This window comes from Rana temporaria, chromosome 8 (genome assembly GCF_905171775.1).
Source record: "Rana temporaria chromosome 8, aRanTem1.1, whole genome shotgun sequence".
NCBI classification, from domain to species: domain Eukaryota; kingdom Metazoa; phylum Chordata; class Amphibia; order Anura; family Ranidae; genus Rana; species Rana temporaria.
This window is the reverse complement of record NC_053496.1, coordinates 166055485-166073908: the sequence shown is the minus strand read 5'-3', so window position 1 is coordinate 166073908 and position 18424 is coordinate 166055485. Positions and strand designations below refer to the sequence as shown.

The 18424-nt window shown below is 47.3% G+C and overlaps 1 protein-coding gene across 4 annotated transcripts in view; it reads left to right on the top strand.

The window, feature by feature from the left end:
* The window catches only part of LOC120909845 (zinc finger protein 585A-like), a 58670-nt gene continuing 40246 nt past the window's right edge, over positions 1–18424 (top strand). For 2 of the 4 annotated variants that reach the window (XM_040321575.1, XM_040321576.1), the window contains exons 1-2: positions 9355–9432; positions 15739–15921. Coding sequence is in view for 2 of the 4 variants with exons in the window: in XM_040321574.1 (XP_040177508.1) it covers positions 9364–9432 (69 nt within the window). In the remaining 2 variants the exon portion in view is untranslated. Of the gene's footprint in view, positions 120–9255; positions 9433–15738; positions 15922–18424 lie in introns of those variants that run through there. The other 2 variants (XM_040321574.1, XM_040321573.1) reach the window with 2 other exon arrangements.

Genomic DNA, 18424 nt, shown 5'->3' with positions numbered 1-18424 from the left:
ACCCCGGGCTGCCTGTGTGGTCCCCGGGACATGCGCAGTGGAGCCGCTCTCCTGTCCGGACCAGGACAGCGAGAAGAACAGTGCGGGGGGGTGTGAAGGTGCGGGCTGTATATAGACAGGTAAGTGTGAGGGGGCGGGGAGGCCTTCTGTGATAGCTGAGAGGTCCAGGGCGGGGGATGCTGGGAGAGGCCTGTATATAGGTGCTCCATTAGTCAGCCTGCAGGTAGCCTGCCTCTGGCCTGCAGCCCCATCCTCATCTCCATCCCCATCCCTGTGTGAGGGGCCCAGGTACAGCTATGACAGGGCCTCATCCACAGCCTGACCACACTCCTCACCTCAGAGGGGACACCAGGAGAGGACCATCAACTTATCTCACTTCTAGAGTCATCACTGACCAATGAGGGACCCGGGGTCACCACACACCCATCACTGACCAATGAGGGACCCGAGGTCACCACACACCCATCACTGACCAATGAGGGACCCGAGGTCACCACACACCCATCACTGACCAATGAGGGACCCGGGGTCACCACACACCCATTACTGACCAATGATAGACCTGGGGTCACCACACACCCATCACTGACCAATGAGGGACGCGGGGTCACCACACACCCATCACTGACCAATGAGGGACCCGGGGTCACCACACACCCATTACTGACCAATGAGGGACGTGGGGTCACGACACACCCATCACTGACCAATGAGGGACCCGGGGTCACCACACACCCATCACTGACCAATGAGGGACCCGGGGTCACCACACACCCATCACTGACCAATGAGGGACCCGGGGTCACCACACACCCATCACTGACCAATGAGGGACCCGGGGTCACCACACACCCATCACTGACCAATCAGGGACTTGGGGTCACCACACACCCATCACTGACCAATGAGGGACCCGGGGTCACCACACACCCATCACTGACCAATGAGGGACCCGGGGTCACCACACACCCATTACTGACCAATGAGGGACGTGGGGTCACGACACACCCATCACTGACCAATGAGGGACCCGGGGTCACCACACACCCATCACTGACCAATGAGGGACCCGGGGTCACCACACACCCATCACTGACCAATGAGGGACCCGGGGTCACCACACACCCATCACTGACCAATGAGGGACGTGGGGTCACGACACACCCATCACTGACAAATGAGGGTCCCAGGATCATCCCCCACCCATCACTGACATATGAGGGTCCCAGGATCATCCCCCACCCAATACTCCATCACTGGCCTATGAGGTTCCTGGGATCATTCCACACCCATCACTGACCTATTAGGGCCCCTGGATCATCCCACACCCATCACTGACCTAGCAAGGTCCCAGGGTCACCCCACACCCAATACTCCATCACTGACCTATGAGGGTACCGGTGTCAACCCACACCCGGGTAATGGACTCATCCATCACCCAATACTCCATCACTGACTTATGAGAGTCCCAGGACCATCCCTCATCCAATGCTCCATCACTGACCTATGAGGGTCCTGGGATCATCCAACACCCAATACTCTATCACTGACCTATGGGGGTCCCGGGATCATCCCACACCCATCACTAACCTATGAAGGTCCCGGGTCATCCCACACCCAATACTCCATCACTGACCTATGAGGGTCCTGGGATCATCCCTCACCCAATGCTCCATCACTGACCTATGAGGGTCCCGGGATCATCCCACACCCATCACTGACCTTTGAGGGTCCTGGGATCATCCCTCACCCAATGCTCCATCACTGACCTATGAGGGTCCCGGGATCATCCCACACCCATCACTGATTTATGAGGGTCCCGGGATCATCCCAAACCCATCACTAACCTATGAAGGTCCCGGGTCATCCCACACCCAATACTCCATTACTGACCTATGAGGGTCCCGGGATCATCCCACACCCAGTACTCCATCATTGTCCTATGAGGATCCCGGGATCATCCCACACCCATCATTGATTTATGAGGGTCCCAGGACCATCCCACACCCAGTACTCCATCACTGACCTATGAGGGTGCCGGGACCACCCCACACCCAATACTCCATCACTAATCTATGAGGGTTCCAGGATCATCTCACGCCCAATACTCCATCACTAACCTTTAAAGGTCCCGGGATCATCCCACACCCAGTACTCCATCACTGTCCTATGAGGATCCCTGGGTCACCCCACACCCATCACTGACCTATGAGGGTCCCGGGGTCACCCCACACCCATCACTGACCTATGAGGGTTAGGCATGTGCAATTTTTTAAGTTACGAATACGTTTTCCGTCAATTTTCGTTATTTTAGTTGATTCGTTAACATACGAATGAACGAATGGTTTAGCGCAATTAATAACGAATAACGATATTTTCAAAATAACGAATATGAAAAACAACGAAGATACGAAAGATGAAAGAAACGAAAACATAGAAACAACGAAAATACCGAACCCAAAAAAAATAATAATTACGAAAAACAAAATGAACGAAAATGCAAACTTACTAATATTCGAAGACCGAAAAGAAAACAACCGAAATGCCGAACAAAGACTAAAAAACGAAAATCAAAACTAACGAAAAATAAATTACGAATCTTCGGAAAACTGAAGTGAAAACAACGAAAATACAAAATAATGTAAATTAGCTTTCGTTGGTACTGAAATATTTCTGGACATTGACCAATAGCCACTGAGCGCTGTCCCTTTCCTCTGAAGAGGTTTGTTCCTTCCCCCAATGAGCTTCTTTCTCATTACCTCCTGGCTCCTTGTGTCTTTTTCTGTGTTAGACTGCAGTGCATCTCATTTCTAGATTTGTATTTGTAATATCTGACATATTTTAGTTTTCTTCTACGTCAGACTTCATTCTAGACAGGGTGTGTGTGCTAACTAAGACAGTCAAGTCAATCACAGTAAAGTACGGATTACAAAATTACGACGAGTAGTGTGTCGAATAAACGTAAAATGTATTCTAACAGAATTACGAATGCAATAAAATCTACAAAAGTACGTTTTTACAATCAAAGGAAATTAGACACGAAAATACGAATGATCATAAAGCAACGAAAATATATTTCTTACGAAAATACGAACGCGGCATGATGGAAAATATATTGTAAATACGAATAGCAAAACAACGAAAATTAAACTAACGTAAAAACGAAGGAACGAATAAAATCATTTTAAAAATACGAACGCGGCAGAATACAAAATATAACGAAAATACGAATCTCGATTCAACGAAAAATAAACTAACCGAAAAAAACGGAAAAAAGAGTGTTACGAAAATACTAAAGAGTACGAATACGATAACTAACGTTTTACGAAATTACGACTTGTTACGAATCACGATAAACCAACAAAAACGAAACAGAAATAAACGAAAATTTTTGCTGTGCACATGTCTAATGAGGGTCCCAGGGTCACCCCACACCCAATACTCCATCACTGACCTATGAAGGTCCCGGGTCATCCCACACCCATCACTGACATATGAGGGTCCCGGGATCATCCCACACCCATCACTGACCTACGGAGGGTCCCAGGATCATCCCACACCCATCACGGACTTATGAGGATGTCAGGATGATACTCCATCACACCCAGTACTCCATCACTGACCTATGAGGGTCCCGGGATCTTCTCACACCCAGTACTCCATCACTGACCTATGAGGGTCCTGCGGCTCATCCCTCACCCAATTCTCTATCACCAAGAGGGGAACCGGAGGAAAGTACCACCACCACCAATAATACTAATTTTTATAATAATAATATTATTTATAATAATAATAATACCATCACCACCACCAGCAATAATAACAATAGTAATAATTATAATAAAAATAGCAATACCAATAATAACAATATTATATATAAAAGGAACAACAATACCAGCACCTCAACATTAATAATTATAATAAGGATAATAATCTCACCACCACAAACAGTAATAACAATAATAATTATAATAAGAATAATAATACCACAACAGCTAGAATAATAATAACACTAATAATTATGATAAAAATAGTAATACCAACAATAATAGTTATATTAACCACTTAAGACCCGGACCATTGTGTAGGTTAAGGACCTTGCCCCCTTTTGCGATTCGGCACTGCGTCGCTTTAAGCGACAATTGCGTGGTCGTGCGACGTGGCTCCCAAACAAAATTGGGGTCCTTTTTTCCCCACAAATAGAGCTTTCTTTTGGTGATATTTGATCACCTCTGCGGTTTTTATTTTTTGCGCTATAAACAAAAATAGAGCGACAATTTTGAAAAAAATTCAATATTTTTTACTTTTTGCTATAATATCCCCCAAAAACATATATCATTTTTTTTTCCTCAGTTTAGGCCGATACGTATTCTTCTACATATTTTTGGTAAAAAAAAATCGCAATAAGCGTTTATCGATTGGTTTGCGCAAAATTTATAGAGTTTACAAAATAGGGGATAGTTTTATTGCATTTTTATTAATTTTTTTTTTTACTACTAATGGCGGCGATCAGCGTTTTTTTTCGTGACTGCGACATTATGGCGGACACTTCGGACAATTTTGACACATTTTTGGGACCATTGTCATTTTCACAGCAAAAAATGCATTTAAATTGCATTGTTTATTGTGAAAATGACAGTTGCAGTTTGGGAGTTAACCACAGGGGGCGCTGTAGGAGTTAGGGTTCACCTAGTGTGTGTTTACAGCTGTAGGGGGGTGTGGCTGTAGGACTGACGTCATCGATCGAGTCTCCCTATAAAAGGGATCACTCGATCGATACGCCGCCACAGTGAAGCACAGGGAAGCCGTGTTTACATACGGCTCTCCCCGTTCTTCAGCTCTGGGGAGCGATCGCGATGGGGCAGGTTTTAAGGGAATAGCCGCTCCGTCGTCCCGGATCGCTCCCCGCGGGAATCCGACCGCCGCACGCAGCGGATGGGGTCCCGATCGGACCCCCGACCCGCTAGAAGGCAGGGACATATATATACGACCATCTGCCTGTACGTGCCATTCTGTGGACGTAAATAGGCGTGCGGCGGGCGTTAAGTGGTTAACAATAACAAACTTTTTTTTTAAAGTGCTCCTGTCCCTGTGAGCTCACACGCAGAAGCGAACGCATACGTAAGTCCCGCCCACATATGAAAACGGTGTTCAAACCACACATGTGAGGTGTCGCCACAAACCTTAGAGCGGGAGCAATAATTCTAGCCCTAGACATCCTCTGTAACTCAAAACATTTTACCAGAAAAAAAATGTAAGCGTCGCCTATGGGGATTTTTAAGTACTGATGTTTGGCGCCATTCCACGAGCGTGTGCAATTTTGAAGCGTGATATGTTAGGTATCTATTTACTCGGTGCAACTTCATCTTTCACATTATGCAAAAAAAATTGGGCTAACTTTACTGTTTTCTTTTTTAAAGCATGAAAAATTGCTGCGCAAATACCGTGCGAGATAAAAAGTTGCAATGACCGACATTATAGTCTCTAGGGTCTCTGCTAAAAAGGAAAAACATATATAATGTTTGGGGGTTCTATGTCATTTTCTAGCAAAAAAAAATGATGATGCAGGAGAGAAATGTCAGAATGGGCCTGGTTGGCAAGGGGTTAATATGCTCCACACAAATGTGGTGATATCACACAAGCTATATTAAGCGCTCAGATCTTTTCAGAGTGCATAAAAAAAGCTGCTTTATTAGACTGTTTCAATGGGAATGGGTAACAGCATCTTTGACCCGCAGAAACAATGGCCCAGATTCAGGTAGGGGCGCGCACTGATACGGCGGCGCAGCGTTTCGTTTTTACGCTACTCCTCCGTAAATTACTGGAGCTATTACTAGAGAATTTGCTCCGTAATTTGCGGCGGTGTTTCGTAAAAGGGGCCGGCGTAAGCGCGCGTAATTTAAATGATCCCGTAGGGGGCGTGGATCATTTAAATTAGGCGCGTTCCCACGCCGAACGTAGTGCGCATGCTCCGTCGGGAAACTTTCCCGACGTGCATTGCGGCAAATGACGTCGCAAGGACGTCATTTGCTTTAACGTGAACGTAAATGGCGTCCAGCGCCATTCACGATTCATTTACGCAAACAACGTAATTTTCAAACATCGCAACGCGGGAACGACGGGTATACTTAGCATTGGCTGCGCCTGCTAATAGCAGGAGCAGCCTTACGCGGAACCCGACGAACGCAAACGACGTAAAATGCGACCGCCGGGCGCGCGTAGGGTTGTGAATCGGCGTGAGTATGCAATTTGCATACTCTACGCTGACCACTACGGGAACGCCACCTAGCGGCCATCGTAAGAATGCAGCCTAAGATACGACGGCATAAGAGCCTTATGCCAGTCATATCTTAGGCTGCAGTCGGCGTAACAAGCTTTCTGAATACAGAAAAGTCGTTACGCCGGCGCAACTAAGCAATTGCGCTGCGTAACTATGGATACGCAGACGCAATTGCTTACTGAATCCACCCCTCTGAGAAGATCTGAGCGCTATACTTTAGCTTGTGTTATATCACCACATTTGTGTGGAGCATTATATTCGATCAGCTGCCATTTTGTCATATATAACAAACATAGGCCCAGGTTCACAAAGCACTTACGCCGACGTATCTCGAGATACGCCGCGTAAGTGCAAATATGCGCCGTCGTATCAATGCGCCGTGCCCACAAACCGAGATACGCTTGAAAATAGGCTTCATCCGACCGATGTAACTTGCCTAGGCTGGCGTAAAGTGGGCGCATATTTACGCTGGACGTATTTGGCGCACCCATTGATTTTCTATTCACATATGCAAATGAGGGAGATACGCCGATTCACGAACGTACGTCCGTTCGACGCAGTGCGTGTAAAGTCATACGTCCGGCGTAAATTTATGCCCCATAAAGCAGGTGTATCTCAGCAGCATTCATGCAAATGGCTGCAGCAGGGAACACAAGCCAACGTATTTAACGTAGTTTACGAAGGACGTAAATATGGCTGAGCGTAGGTTACGTTCACGCCGCAGGCAGTGATCCGGCGTATCTTAGGGAGTAGTTCAGATGTGATTCTGAGCATGCGCACTGGGATACGTCCACGGGACGGCGCATGCGCCGTTCATTATACGTATCTGTCTGAGACTCAGCCCATCATTTGCATGGGGTTGCGCCTCATCTGCATGGCTCACGCCCACTTCCACATACGCCGGCTTACGCCTAGGAAACCCAGCGCAGATTTGGCAGCACTGGCTTTGTGAATCCAGTGCTTGCCTCTCTGCGCTACGTCGGCGTAGCGTAAAGGAGATACGCTACGGCGGCATAAATATGCGCCGATGTATGTGAATCCGGGCCATATACACCAATCAACCATAACATTTTGACCGCTGATATTTAAAGTGAATAACATCGATTATCTTGTTACAATGATATCTGAAAGTAGGTGGGATATATTAGGAAGTAAGCGACCGTGTTGTCCCTAAAGTTGATGAAAGAAGAAACAATGGACAAGTGTAATGCCGCGGACACACGACCGACCGTTTTTCATGACGAGAAAAATGCAATTTTTTAAATTGGTCATTAAAAACCACCGTGTGTGGGCTCCAGAGCATTTTTCTCGACGTGAAAAAAGGGCATTAAAAAATTTAGAACATGCTCTAATTTATTGCGTTGTTTTTCACGTCGTGAAAAACGGTCATGTGTACGCTTTAACGACGGGAAAAAAACGTGCATGCTCAGAAGCAAGTTATGAGACGGGAGCGCTCGTTCTGGTAAAACTAGCGTTTGTAATGGAGATAGCACATTCATCACACTGTAACAGACTGAAAAGCATGAAGACTGAAAAGCGCGAATCGTCTCTCAACAAACTTTTACTAACACGTGGTAACACGAAATCAGAAAAAGCAGCCCAAAGGGTGGCGCCATCCGAATGGAACTTCCCCTTTATAGTGCTGTCGTACGGGTTGTACGTCACCGCGCTTTGCTCTAGCATTTTTTTTTTCACGATCGTGTGTATGCAAGGCAGGCTTGACAAGAATCACGTAGAGAAAAACTTTGTTTTTTCCATGACATTAAAAACGGTCGTGTGTATGCGGCATAAGGATTTGAAGGACTTTGAAAAGGGCCAAATTTTTATGTCAGAGCAACTCCAAAACTGAAGTTCTTGTGAGATGTTCCCAGTCTGCAGTGGTCAGGACCAACTAAAAGTGGTCTAAGGAAGGAAAACTGGTGAACCGGTAACAGGGTCATGGGCGGCCAAGGGGACTGAAGAATGGGCTGTGTAGTCCTCAGGGCTCGATAAATCCCGGGCGCCAGATCGCCATGGCGACTAGAAATAGGGTCCTGGCGACTTGGCTTGGAAGGCTTGTGAGCTGGCGCCATCTGGTGGTGGCCGTTGGTATTACAAGTTAAGCATTACAAGTTAAACAGCAATTCTAATGTAATTTTTCACTATTTTCACTGCCATCTTATTCCCTCTAATTAGAACCCCCAAACATTATATATATTTTTTATCCTAACACCCTAGAGAATAAAATGGTGATCGTTGCAATACTTTCTGTCATGCCGTATTTGCGCAGCGGTCTTACAAGCGCACTTTTTTGGGAAAAAATTACACTTTTTTTTAATTAAAAAATAAGACAACAGTAAAGTTATCCCCATTTTTTTTTATATTATGAAAGATAATGTTACGCCGAGTAAATTGATACCCAACATGTCACGCTTCAAAATTGCGTCCGCTCGTGGAATACCAACAAACTTTTACCCTTTAAAATCTTCATAGGCGACGTTTAAAAAAACTCTACAGGTTACATGTTTTGAGTTACAGAGGAGGTCTAGGGCTAGAATTATTGCTCTCGCTCTATCAATCGTGGCGATACCTCACATGTGTGGTTTGAACACCGTTTTCATATGCGGGCGCTGCTCAGGTATGTGTTCGCTTCTGCGCGCAAGCTCGCCGGGACAGGGCGCGTTTTCTGGCTCCTAACTTTTTTAGCTGGCTCCTAGATTCCAAGCAAATTTGTCAAACCCTGAGCTAGTGTTACTCAGATTGCTGAAAAAGTTAACGCTGGTTCCGATAGGTGTCAGAACACACAGTGCATCACAGTTTGTTGTGTATGGGGTTGTGTAGCTTCTGAAAGCCGGCTACAGTGGGGGCACTTGTGTGGGTGCGCTCCCAATCTGGGCTGTGTATGTTCATAGACACACTACCATATCAGCTAAAAACATGTTCCCCCAATAATCAGCCTCCACACACAACACTAATAGTCTGTTTCTCTCCAACAGTAGAAGAAGATGGATGCAGAAATACAGAAGCCCCTCCCACCTTCCACCGACAAGCAGAATGTAACGCCATAACTGCTCATTAGGGATTTGTTGTCACATCTCACGAACATGGACAGTCTGCGGACAGTTGCGGATTTTCTTGGCTCCACCTCCGACATGAACCACCTGACTGGAGAGGTAAGTGGTGAATGATGGTGGACTCACACGGTTGGTTGACCCTTACTGCTGAACACGGCAGCACAGAGTATAACTTATGCCTACAGACCAGCGCCAGAAAACTGCTTCTTGCCCTTTATTGGTGCAGTCACATGACCACTGTCAGTTCATGGCACTATTCCTGCAGTCTCTTGGTATATATAAAAAATAAAATAGAAATGGGAGCCTACGAAGATGGCAGTGATTTTGTCAGTGCAAGTCAGTGTGATTGTGTTAAACTGCAAACAACATTTTTTATTTTTTTTTCCCAATGCAGTGAGGCTGTGCCCGCACTGCTGGGGTTAACTTCTTGTTTTTGTCTAGGGCAGTGGTATCCAAACTGTGGCCTGGGGGCCAGATGTGGCCCTTGGGCACTATTCCATTCACTGAAACCAACGAAGGGGCACAATTCATCCCACTGACACCAACAAAGGGGCACAATTCCTCCAGCTGACACTAACAAAAGGGGCACAATTCCTCCCACTAAAACGAACAATAAGGCACTATTCCATTCACTGACAGCAACGAAGAGACACAATTCCTCCCGCTGACACCAACAATAGAGCACTATTCTTTTCACTGACACCAATGATGGGGCATTATTCCTGCCACTGACACCAACAATGGGGCACTATTCTTACAACTATGACCAACAATGGGGCATTAGTCCTCCCACTGACACCAAAGATAGGGTAATGGGGTGATACTGCGCTGGTCTATATAAATGTGGAATCGATGTTGATGTACTTTTAAAACAATACCACCAGATAATGAAAGCAGAAAAAATAATATGTGCTGCTGCAGCAAATAAATGTCAGATAGAACATCAACAGTATATAAATAGAAATTAAGCTGCGCTGCATGAACAATAGATCAAATATGGTGATCAGTATGCCAACATAAATAAAATTGCATATAGTGCTGTTGTTAAATACGTGACAACCATGCAAATAATAATGATCAAAAGTTCATATGACAGAAAACTTGAGTAAAGTGACATGTGCATGCATGAACCTCGGTGCAAAACACATGTAATGTATCCCAAATAAAAAGGTACACAAAATGGTGACGTCAGCACGCCGCTCCTCCCTACGCCGTTTCGTCCAATAGCAGACTTCCTCCAGTGCCCCCTGATCTCTTTCATTAGGGATCCACTCAATTCGGTAAGCAGATTAGAGATAGGAGGTGGAGGCTTTCATCTATTCTGCTATACACGGTTTCCTGGGATATTTTCAGCACTTTTCTGCGATTTTCATTTGAATTTGCACAGGAGATTGAACATTTCATGAACTTTTTATTTGGGATACATTACATGTGTTTTGCACTGAGGTTCATGCATGCACATGTCACTTTACTCAAGTTTTCTGTCATATGAACTTTTGATCATTATTATTTGCATGGTTGTCACGTATTTAACAGCACTATATGCAATTTTATTTATGTTGGCATACTGATCACCATATTTGATCTATTGTTCACGCAGCGCAGCTTAATTTCTATTTATATACCAAAGATAGGGCATTGTTTACTGCAGCGTTAACCAGTATATATATTTTTTTTTTCAGCCAGCGATTTCCTTCACTGTAAAAGTAATCCCAGCGTCTATGGAGCTGCTGGATTACTTCTACAGGCGGTGGGTTTCTGTTGTCATACAGTGGGAGGAACAACATCAGTTCCCCTCACTGTGTCCTCCCCCCCCCCTCCTCTTAGTGCCACTGATGCCTTTACAGTGGTCTCCCGAGCCATTGGGGTAAGGATGGGACCTGCGACATTCTTTTCCTGGGACACAGTGAGAGGCACTGATGTTGTGCCACCTATTGTGTGACATCAGAAATCAAAGACTTTGTTACTTCTGGGTTTGGTTCTTTGTTTATCTGTCCATCAACGGCCAATGAAGAAGCTGATCAGACCAATCTGCGTCTGATCGGCTGCATTGGAGGCCAAAGGAGAAATTTGAGGTCTAATAGACCTCAGATCTCTCCATAAAGAGGACGTGTCACTGTCCATGCTATCACAATGGATGTTGTTGATAAAAAAAAAAAACTGTAAAAAAAATTGAAACGCCCCGTCCCCTCCCCCGTGCTAAGGAATGCATGCGTCAGTCTCGCACGCATATGTAAATGGCAATTGCACTACTCATGTGAGGTATCGTCACAAACGTTATAGTGAGAGCAGTGGCCCGGTTTCAGGTAGATTTGCCCCTTAGTTACGGAGGCGCAGGGCACCATTTTTGCCCTGCGCCCCCGCAAATTTCCTGCGCTACCCGCGATTCACTCGAGCAGTAGCTCCGTAAATTGCGTGTGCGCTGTGTAAACTTGCCCTACGTAAGGGCGCCTAATGTAAATGATCCCGTAGGGGGCGGGAATCATTTAAATTAGGCGCGCTCCCGCGCCGAGCGTAGAGCGCATGCTCCGTCGGGAAACTTTCCCGACGTGCATTGCGGCAAATGACGTCGCAAGGACGTCATTTGCTTCAAAGTGAACGTGAATGGCGTCCAGCGCCATTCACAAATCACTTACGCAAACGACGTAGATTTCAAATTTCGAGACGCGGGAACGACGGGTATTCTTTAGCATTGGCTGCCCCTGCTTTTAGGATGTGCAACCTTACGCGAAACCCGACGTACGCAAACTACGGAAATTGCGTACGCAGGGCTCGCACAAAGTTGTGAATCGGCGTTAGTATGCAATTTGCATACTATACACTGAGCACAACGGGAACGCCACCTAGCGGCCATCGCTAGAATGCAGCCTAAGATATGCGTGGCATAAGAGCCTTATGCCACGCAGATTTTAGGCTGCAGTCGGCGTTACGATGTTCCTGAATCAGGAGCATTCGTAACGCCGGGGCAAGTAAGCAATTGCGCTGTGTAACCTATGGTTACACAGGCGCAATTGCTTCTTGAATCCAGGCCAATGATTTTAGCTCCAGACCTCCTGTGTAACTCTAACCTGGTAACCTGTAAAGGCTTTTAAAGGGTTGCCTTTGGAGATTTTAAGGTACTGTAGTTGGCATAGTCGTGCATAGTTACATAGTTACATATAGCTAGATTCAGGATGGTGAGCGCATACTTGCGACGGCGTAGCTTATGGCATTTAGGCTAGGCCGCCGTAAGTTAGCGAGGCAAGTACATGATTCACAATGTACTTGCCTGCTAAGTTACGGCGGCGTAGCCTAAAGCGGGCGGGCGTAAGGGCGCCTAAATCAAATTAGGCTGAGGGGGCGTGTTTTATGATAATTAGGCTTGACCCGACGTGATTGACGTTTTTTTGGAACTGCGCATGCGCCGTGCGCCTACATTTCCCAGTGTGCATTGCGGCTAAGTCCGCCGCACGGGCCTATTGATTTCGACGTGGACGTAAACGACGTAAATCCCTATTCACGGACGACTTACACAAGCGACGTAAAATTTTAAAATTTCGAAGCGGGAACGGCGGCCATACTTTAACATTACTATTCCAGCTATTTGATGGAATAACTATAGGCCTGATAATGCGTTACGTAAACGGCGTATCTGTACTGCGGCGGCCGGGCGTACGTTCGTGAATAGGCGTATCTAGTGATTTACATATTCTAGGCCGACCGCAATGGAAGCGCCACCTAGCGGTCAGCCTAAAAATTACACTTTAGGATACGAGGGTGTAAGACACTTACGCCGCTCGTATCTGAGCCTAATTTAGGCGTATCTGGTTACCAGAATACGCTTAAATTAGCGCTGGCGCACATTCAGACTTAGGCTGGCGTATCTACTGATACGCCAGCCTAAGTCTCTCTGAATCTGGCTAATAGTTGGTAAGGTTGAATAAAGACAGCAGTCCATCCAGTTCAACCCAGGTTAGGTGTGTGGGCATGCATAAAATCATTTCCCATATCCTTGTATAATGCATTCTCTAAGATGCACATCCAAGCGTCTTTTAAAACTATCCACTATCCAACTATCTGCCTTAAAAAAGTATATAATATTTGGGAGTTCTAAGTAGTTTTCTACCAAAAAAAAAATGATGTTTTCTTTTCGTGTAGGAGAGGGATGTCAGAGTTGGCCCGGACTGGAAGTAGTACACCACAGAGGAGTACCCGGAGCTTTAATCCTGCATTGGCAAAGCACAGCTTTATTCTAACTCAGGGTAAAGTCTGTTAAAAGGCCAACCCTAGCCCAATTATACTCAGTTTTCTGTTCTCTCTGAGCTCTCACATTACGCCCGCTCCTGCCAGGAATGGACAAGGTGGCATGTAATCTCATGCCAGGATGCAATGCTTAGAGGTCAGGGCCAATCACCAAGTCCTTATATTGTCACAATAGGAGGACATTAGGGTTGTCCCGATACCGATACTAGTATCGGTATCGGGACCGATTCCGAGTATTTGCGGGAGTACTCGTACTCCCGCAAATACCCCCGATACCAAAATAGAATACGCCGCCGCCGCCGCATCCCGCCGCATCCCCGCTTGGTTAATACGGGCGGGGAACATTACAGCATTCATTCGCCACGTATAGACACTCCCTCTTGCTCTGGTGACCTGTCCAATCCCGAGCAAGGGGGAGTGTCTATACGCAGCGCGGCGCGAAGGACTACAGCTATTCAAAGCTGTAATGTTCCCCGCGCGTATTAACCAAGCGGGGATGCGGCGCGGCAGCGGGGATGCGGCAGCATGTATGGTAAGGGGGACATGGCTGCTTTTTTGGGGGGGGACATGGCTGAATATGGGGAGGACATGGCTGCATATGGGGGGGACATGGCTGGATATGGGGGGGTCATGGCTGGATATGGGGGGACATGGCTGCATATGGGGGGATATGGGGAGGACATGGCTGCATATATGGGGGGGACATGGCTGGATATGGGGAGAGACATGGCTGCATATGGGGGGACATGGCTGCATATGGGGGGACATGGCTGGATATGGGGGGACATGGCTGCATATGGGGGGACATGGCTGGATATGGGGAGGACATGGCTGCATATGGGGGGGACATGGCTGCATATGGGGGGGACATGGCTGCATATGGGGGGGACATGGCTTGATATGGGGGGGACATGGCTGGATATGGGGGGGACATGGCTGGATATGGGGGGGACATGGCTGCATATATGGGGGGGACATGGCTGCATTTGTGGGGGGACATGGCTGCATTTGGGGACACATTTAAAAAAAAGTATCGGTATTCGGTATCGGAGAGTACTTGAAAAAAAGTATCGGTACTTGTACTCAGTCCTAAAAAAGTGGTATCGGGACAACCCTAGAGGACATCATCAACCCTTTGCAAGCCCCAATGCCAGCTGACATGGAGGTTACACAGTGGTCCCAGCTCCAATAGAGGAAGGAACGGCAAGGGAGCATGGCAGAAGTATGAAGGGTGGGCTTTCCATGAGCTTTCTAGAGACTCTGGGCCAGATCCACGAAGCAGTTACAATGGCGTATCTATTGATACGCCGCGTAACTTCTAGGTTGCTCCGGCGTATCTTTGTTTTGTATCCACAAAACATGATACGCCTGAAGCTGGGCTAGATCCGACTGGCGTACGTCTTAGTACGCCGTCGGATCTAAGGTGCATATTTACCCTGGCCGCTAGGTGGCGCTTTCGTCGATTTCCGCGTTGAGTATGCAAATTAGCTAGATACGGTGATCCACGAACGTACGTCTGGCCGGCGCATTTTTTTACGTCGTTTCCGTAAGGCTTTTTTCCGGCGTATAGTTACCCCTGCTATATGAGGCGTATCCTATGTTAAGTATGGACGTTGTTCCCGCGTCGAATTTTTAAGAATTTAACGTTGTTTGCGTAAGTCGTTCGCGAATAGGGCTTTGCGTAGAATGACGTTCACGTCGAAAGCATTGGCTTGTTGCGGGTTAATTTGGAGCATGCGCACTGGGATACCCCCACGGACGGCGCATGCGCCGTTCATAAAAAACGTCATTTACGTCGGGTCAAGACGTATTAACATATAACACGCCCACAACTTAGCTACTTGAATTGCGCGCCCTCACGCCAACATATTTACACTACGCCGCCGTAACTTACGGTGCAAATTCTTTCAGGATACGGAAAATACGCTGAAAGTCACGGCGGCGTAGTGTATCTGAGATACGCTACGCCGGACGGAAAAATGCGCGGAGGTACGTGGATCTGGCCCTCTGTCTCTTTGCCCTTTAAAGGCTAACTCTGGCGAAATTAATAATCTACCCTTTGCAGTAACGCTCCTGCCCTGCAAGGGTTAAATGCTCGTTTTTTTTTTGCCTAGGGTACCATTATGAAGATTTTTTTATTTACCTTATCTCTCACTTCTGCAGGCTTCTCCTCTGCATGCAACCGACAGACAACACTCTGTCTGTCAGTCCCACCCTGATGTCATCAGATACAATGCAGGACCGGCAGTCCTGCCTTGTATGAAAGGATGCCGAGGGTCCGCCCACATTTCAGAACATTGGAGGAAAGAGGAGCACGCTGCTTGCCAGGAAAGCAAGGGGTAAGGGGTAAGTAAAGCCGCATTACAGTGGTACCCTAGGCAAAAATAAACATTTAACTTTTGCCGTGTGCGCAAGGGGGTACCCACTGCAAGGGTATATTTGTAATTTCCCTGGAGTTCAGCCTTAATGCACAAAAGGACGGAGTTTCTCTAAAGTGCATGTCAAGCCAAAAATGTATTTTCTAGTTTTGAATAGTTAAGAAGGGATTAGAACCAGTTTCTTCTAGGGTTGTCCCGATACCACTTTTTTAGGACTGAGTACAAGTACCGATACTTTTTTTTATGTACTCGCCGATACCGAATACCGATACTTTTTTTAAATGTGTCCCCAAATGCAGCCATGTCCCCCCACAAATGCAGCCATGTCCCCCCCATATGCAGCCATGTCCCCCCACATATGCAGCCATGTCCCCCCTATATGCAGCCATGTCCCCCCATATATTGCAGCCATGTCCCCCCCATATGCAGCCATGTCCCCCCCATATGCAGCCATGTCCCCCCACATATTCCAGCCATGTCCCCCACATATTCCAGCCATGTCCCCCACATATTCCAGCCATGTCCCCCACATATTCCAGCCATGTCCCCCACATATTTCAGCCATGTCCCCCACATAATGCAGCCATGTCACCCACATATTACAGCCATGTCCCCCACATAATGCAGCCATGTTCCCTACATATTACAGCCATGTCCCCCACATATTACAGCCATGTCCCCCACATTGTCCAGCCATGTCCCCCCACATATTTCAGCCATGTCCCCCACATAATGCAGCCATGTCCCCCACATATTGCAGCCATGTCCTACACATAATGCCGCCATGTCCCCCACATAATGCAGCCATGTCCCCCACATAATGCAGCCATGTCCCCCACATATTACAGCCATGTCCCCCACATAATGCAGCCATGTCCCCCACATATTACAGCCATGTCCCCCACTTATTACAGCCATGTCCCCCACATATTCCAGCCATGTCCCCCACATATTCCAGCCATGTCCCCCACATATTCCAGCCATGTCCCCCACATATTCCAGCCATGTCCCCCACATATTCCAGCCATGTCCCCCACATAATGCAGCCATGTCCCCCACATAATGCAGCCATGTCCCCCACATATTACAGCCATGTCCCCCACATAAGGCAGCCACGTCCCCCACATATTCCAGCCATGTCCCCCACTTATTACAGCCATGCGGGGAACATTACAGCTTTAGTTTGAATAGCTGTATCCCCGCCGCGTATAGACACTCCTCCTTGCTCGGGATTAGACAGATCCTCCGTCCAATCCCGCGCAAGGGGGAGTGTCTATACGCGGCAGGGATACAGCTATTCAAACGAAAGCTGTAATGTTCCCCGCACGCTGATTAACGGCGGGTTTTCAGGGCGACGGGTTTGCGGCGGGGGAACAAGTATTCTATTTCAGTATCGGGGGTATTTGCGGGAGTACGAGTACTCCCGCAAATACTCGGTATCGGTCCTGATACCGATACTGGTATCGGTATCGGGAAAACCCTAGTTTGTTCTTTTCCTGCTATTCGGAGAGATTTCTCCTTATTTCCTGTCCTGCTGACAACGAGGTCAGTAAAAATCTGCAGCAGAGACACAGACTAGAAAAAAAAACCTGGCAGGGGTTCTAGTCTTCCCTCATTCTACTAAATGAACCACTTGCTGACCACCTGCAGTACATTTACTGCTGATGGGCAGCTCCTCCAGGCTCAGCGATGTGCCAACTGCAATGTTGTGATCTGCAACAGCTGTGTCCATCGAACACAGTGGACTGCAGTGCTCGGTATCAGACAGATGCGAGTGGCCCACATACCACGTGATCACTGTGCGATCACATGACACCTATAGGTAGATTCAGGTACATGGGTGCAAACTTGCCGCGGCGTAGCTTAGCCTGTTTAGGCTACACCGCCGTAAGTTAGCTAGGCAAGTACATGATTCTCAATGTACTTGTCTGCTAATATACGGCGGCGTAGCCTAAAGCGGGCGGGCGTAAGGGCGCCGAATTCAAATGTCTTGGAGGGGGGCGTGTTTTATGGTAATGAGGCTTGACCTCACGTTTTTTACATTTTTCCTTTAATGCGCATGCGCCGGGCGCCTACATTTCCCAGGGTGCGTTGCGGCTAAGTACGCCGCACGGGCCTATTAATTTCGACGTGGACGTAAACGACGTAAATCCCGATTCGCGGACGACTTACGCAAACGATGTAAGGAATTTGAATCTCGCGGCGGGAACGGCGGCCATACATTAACATTGTTATTCCACCTAATAGATGGAATAACTTTAGGCCTGCTAATGCCTTACGGAAACGGCGTAAAACTACTGCGGCGGCCGGGCGTACGTTCGTGAATCGGCGTATCAACTCATTTACATATTCTACGCCGACCGCAATGGAAGCGCCACCTAGCGGCCATCCGAAAAATTGCAACCTAAGATAGGACGGCGCAAGCCGTCGTATCTTAGATATGTTTAAGCGTATCTCTGTTTGAGCATACA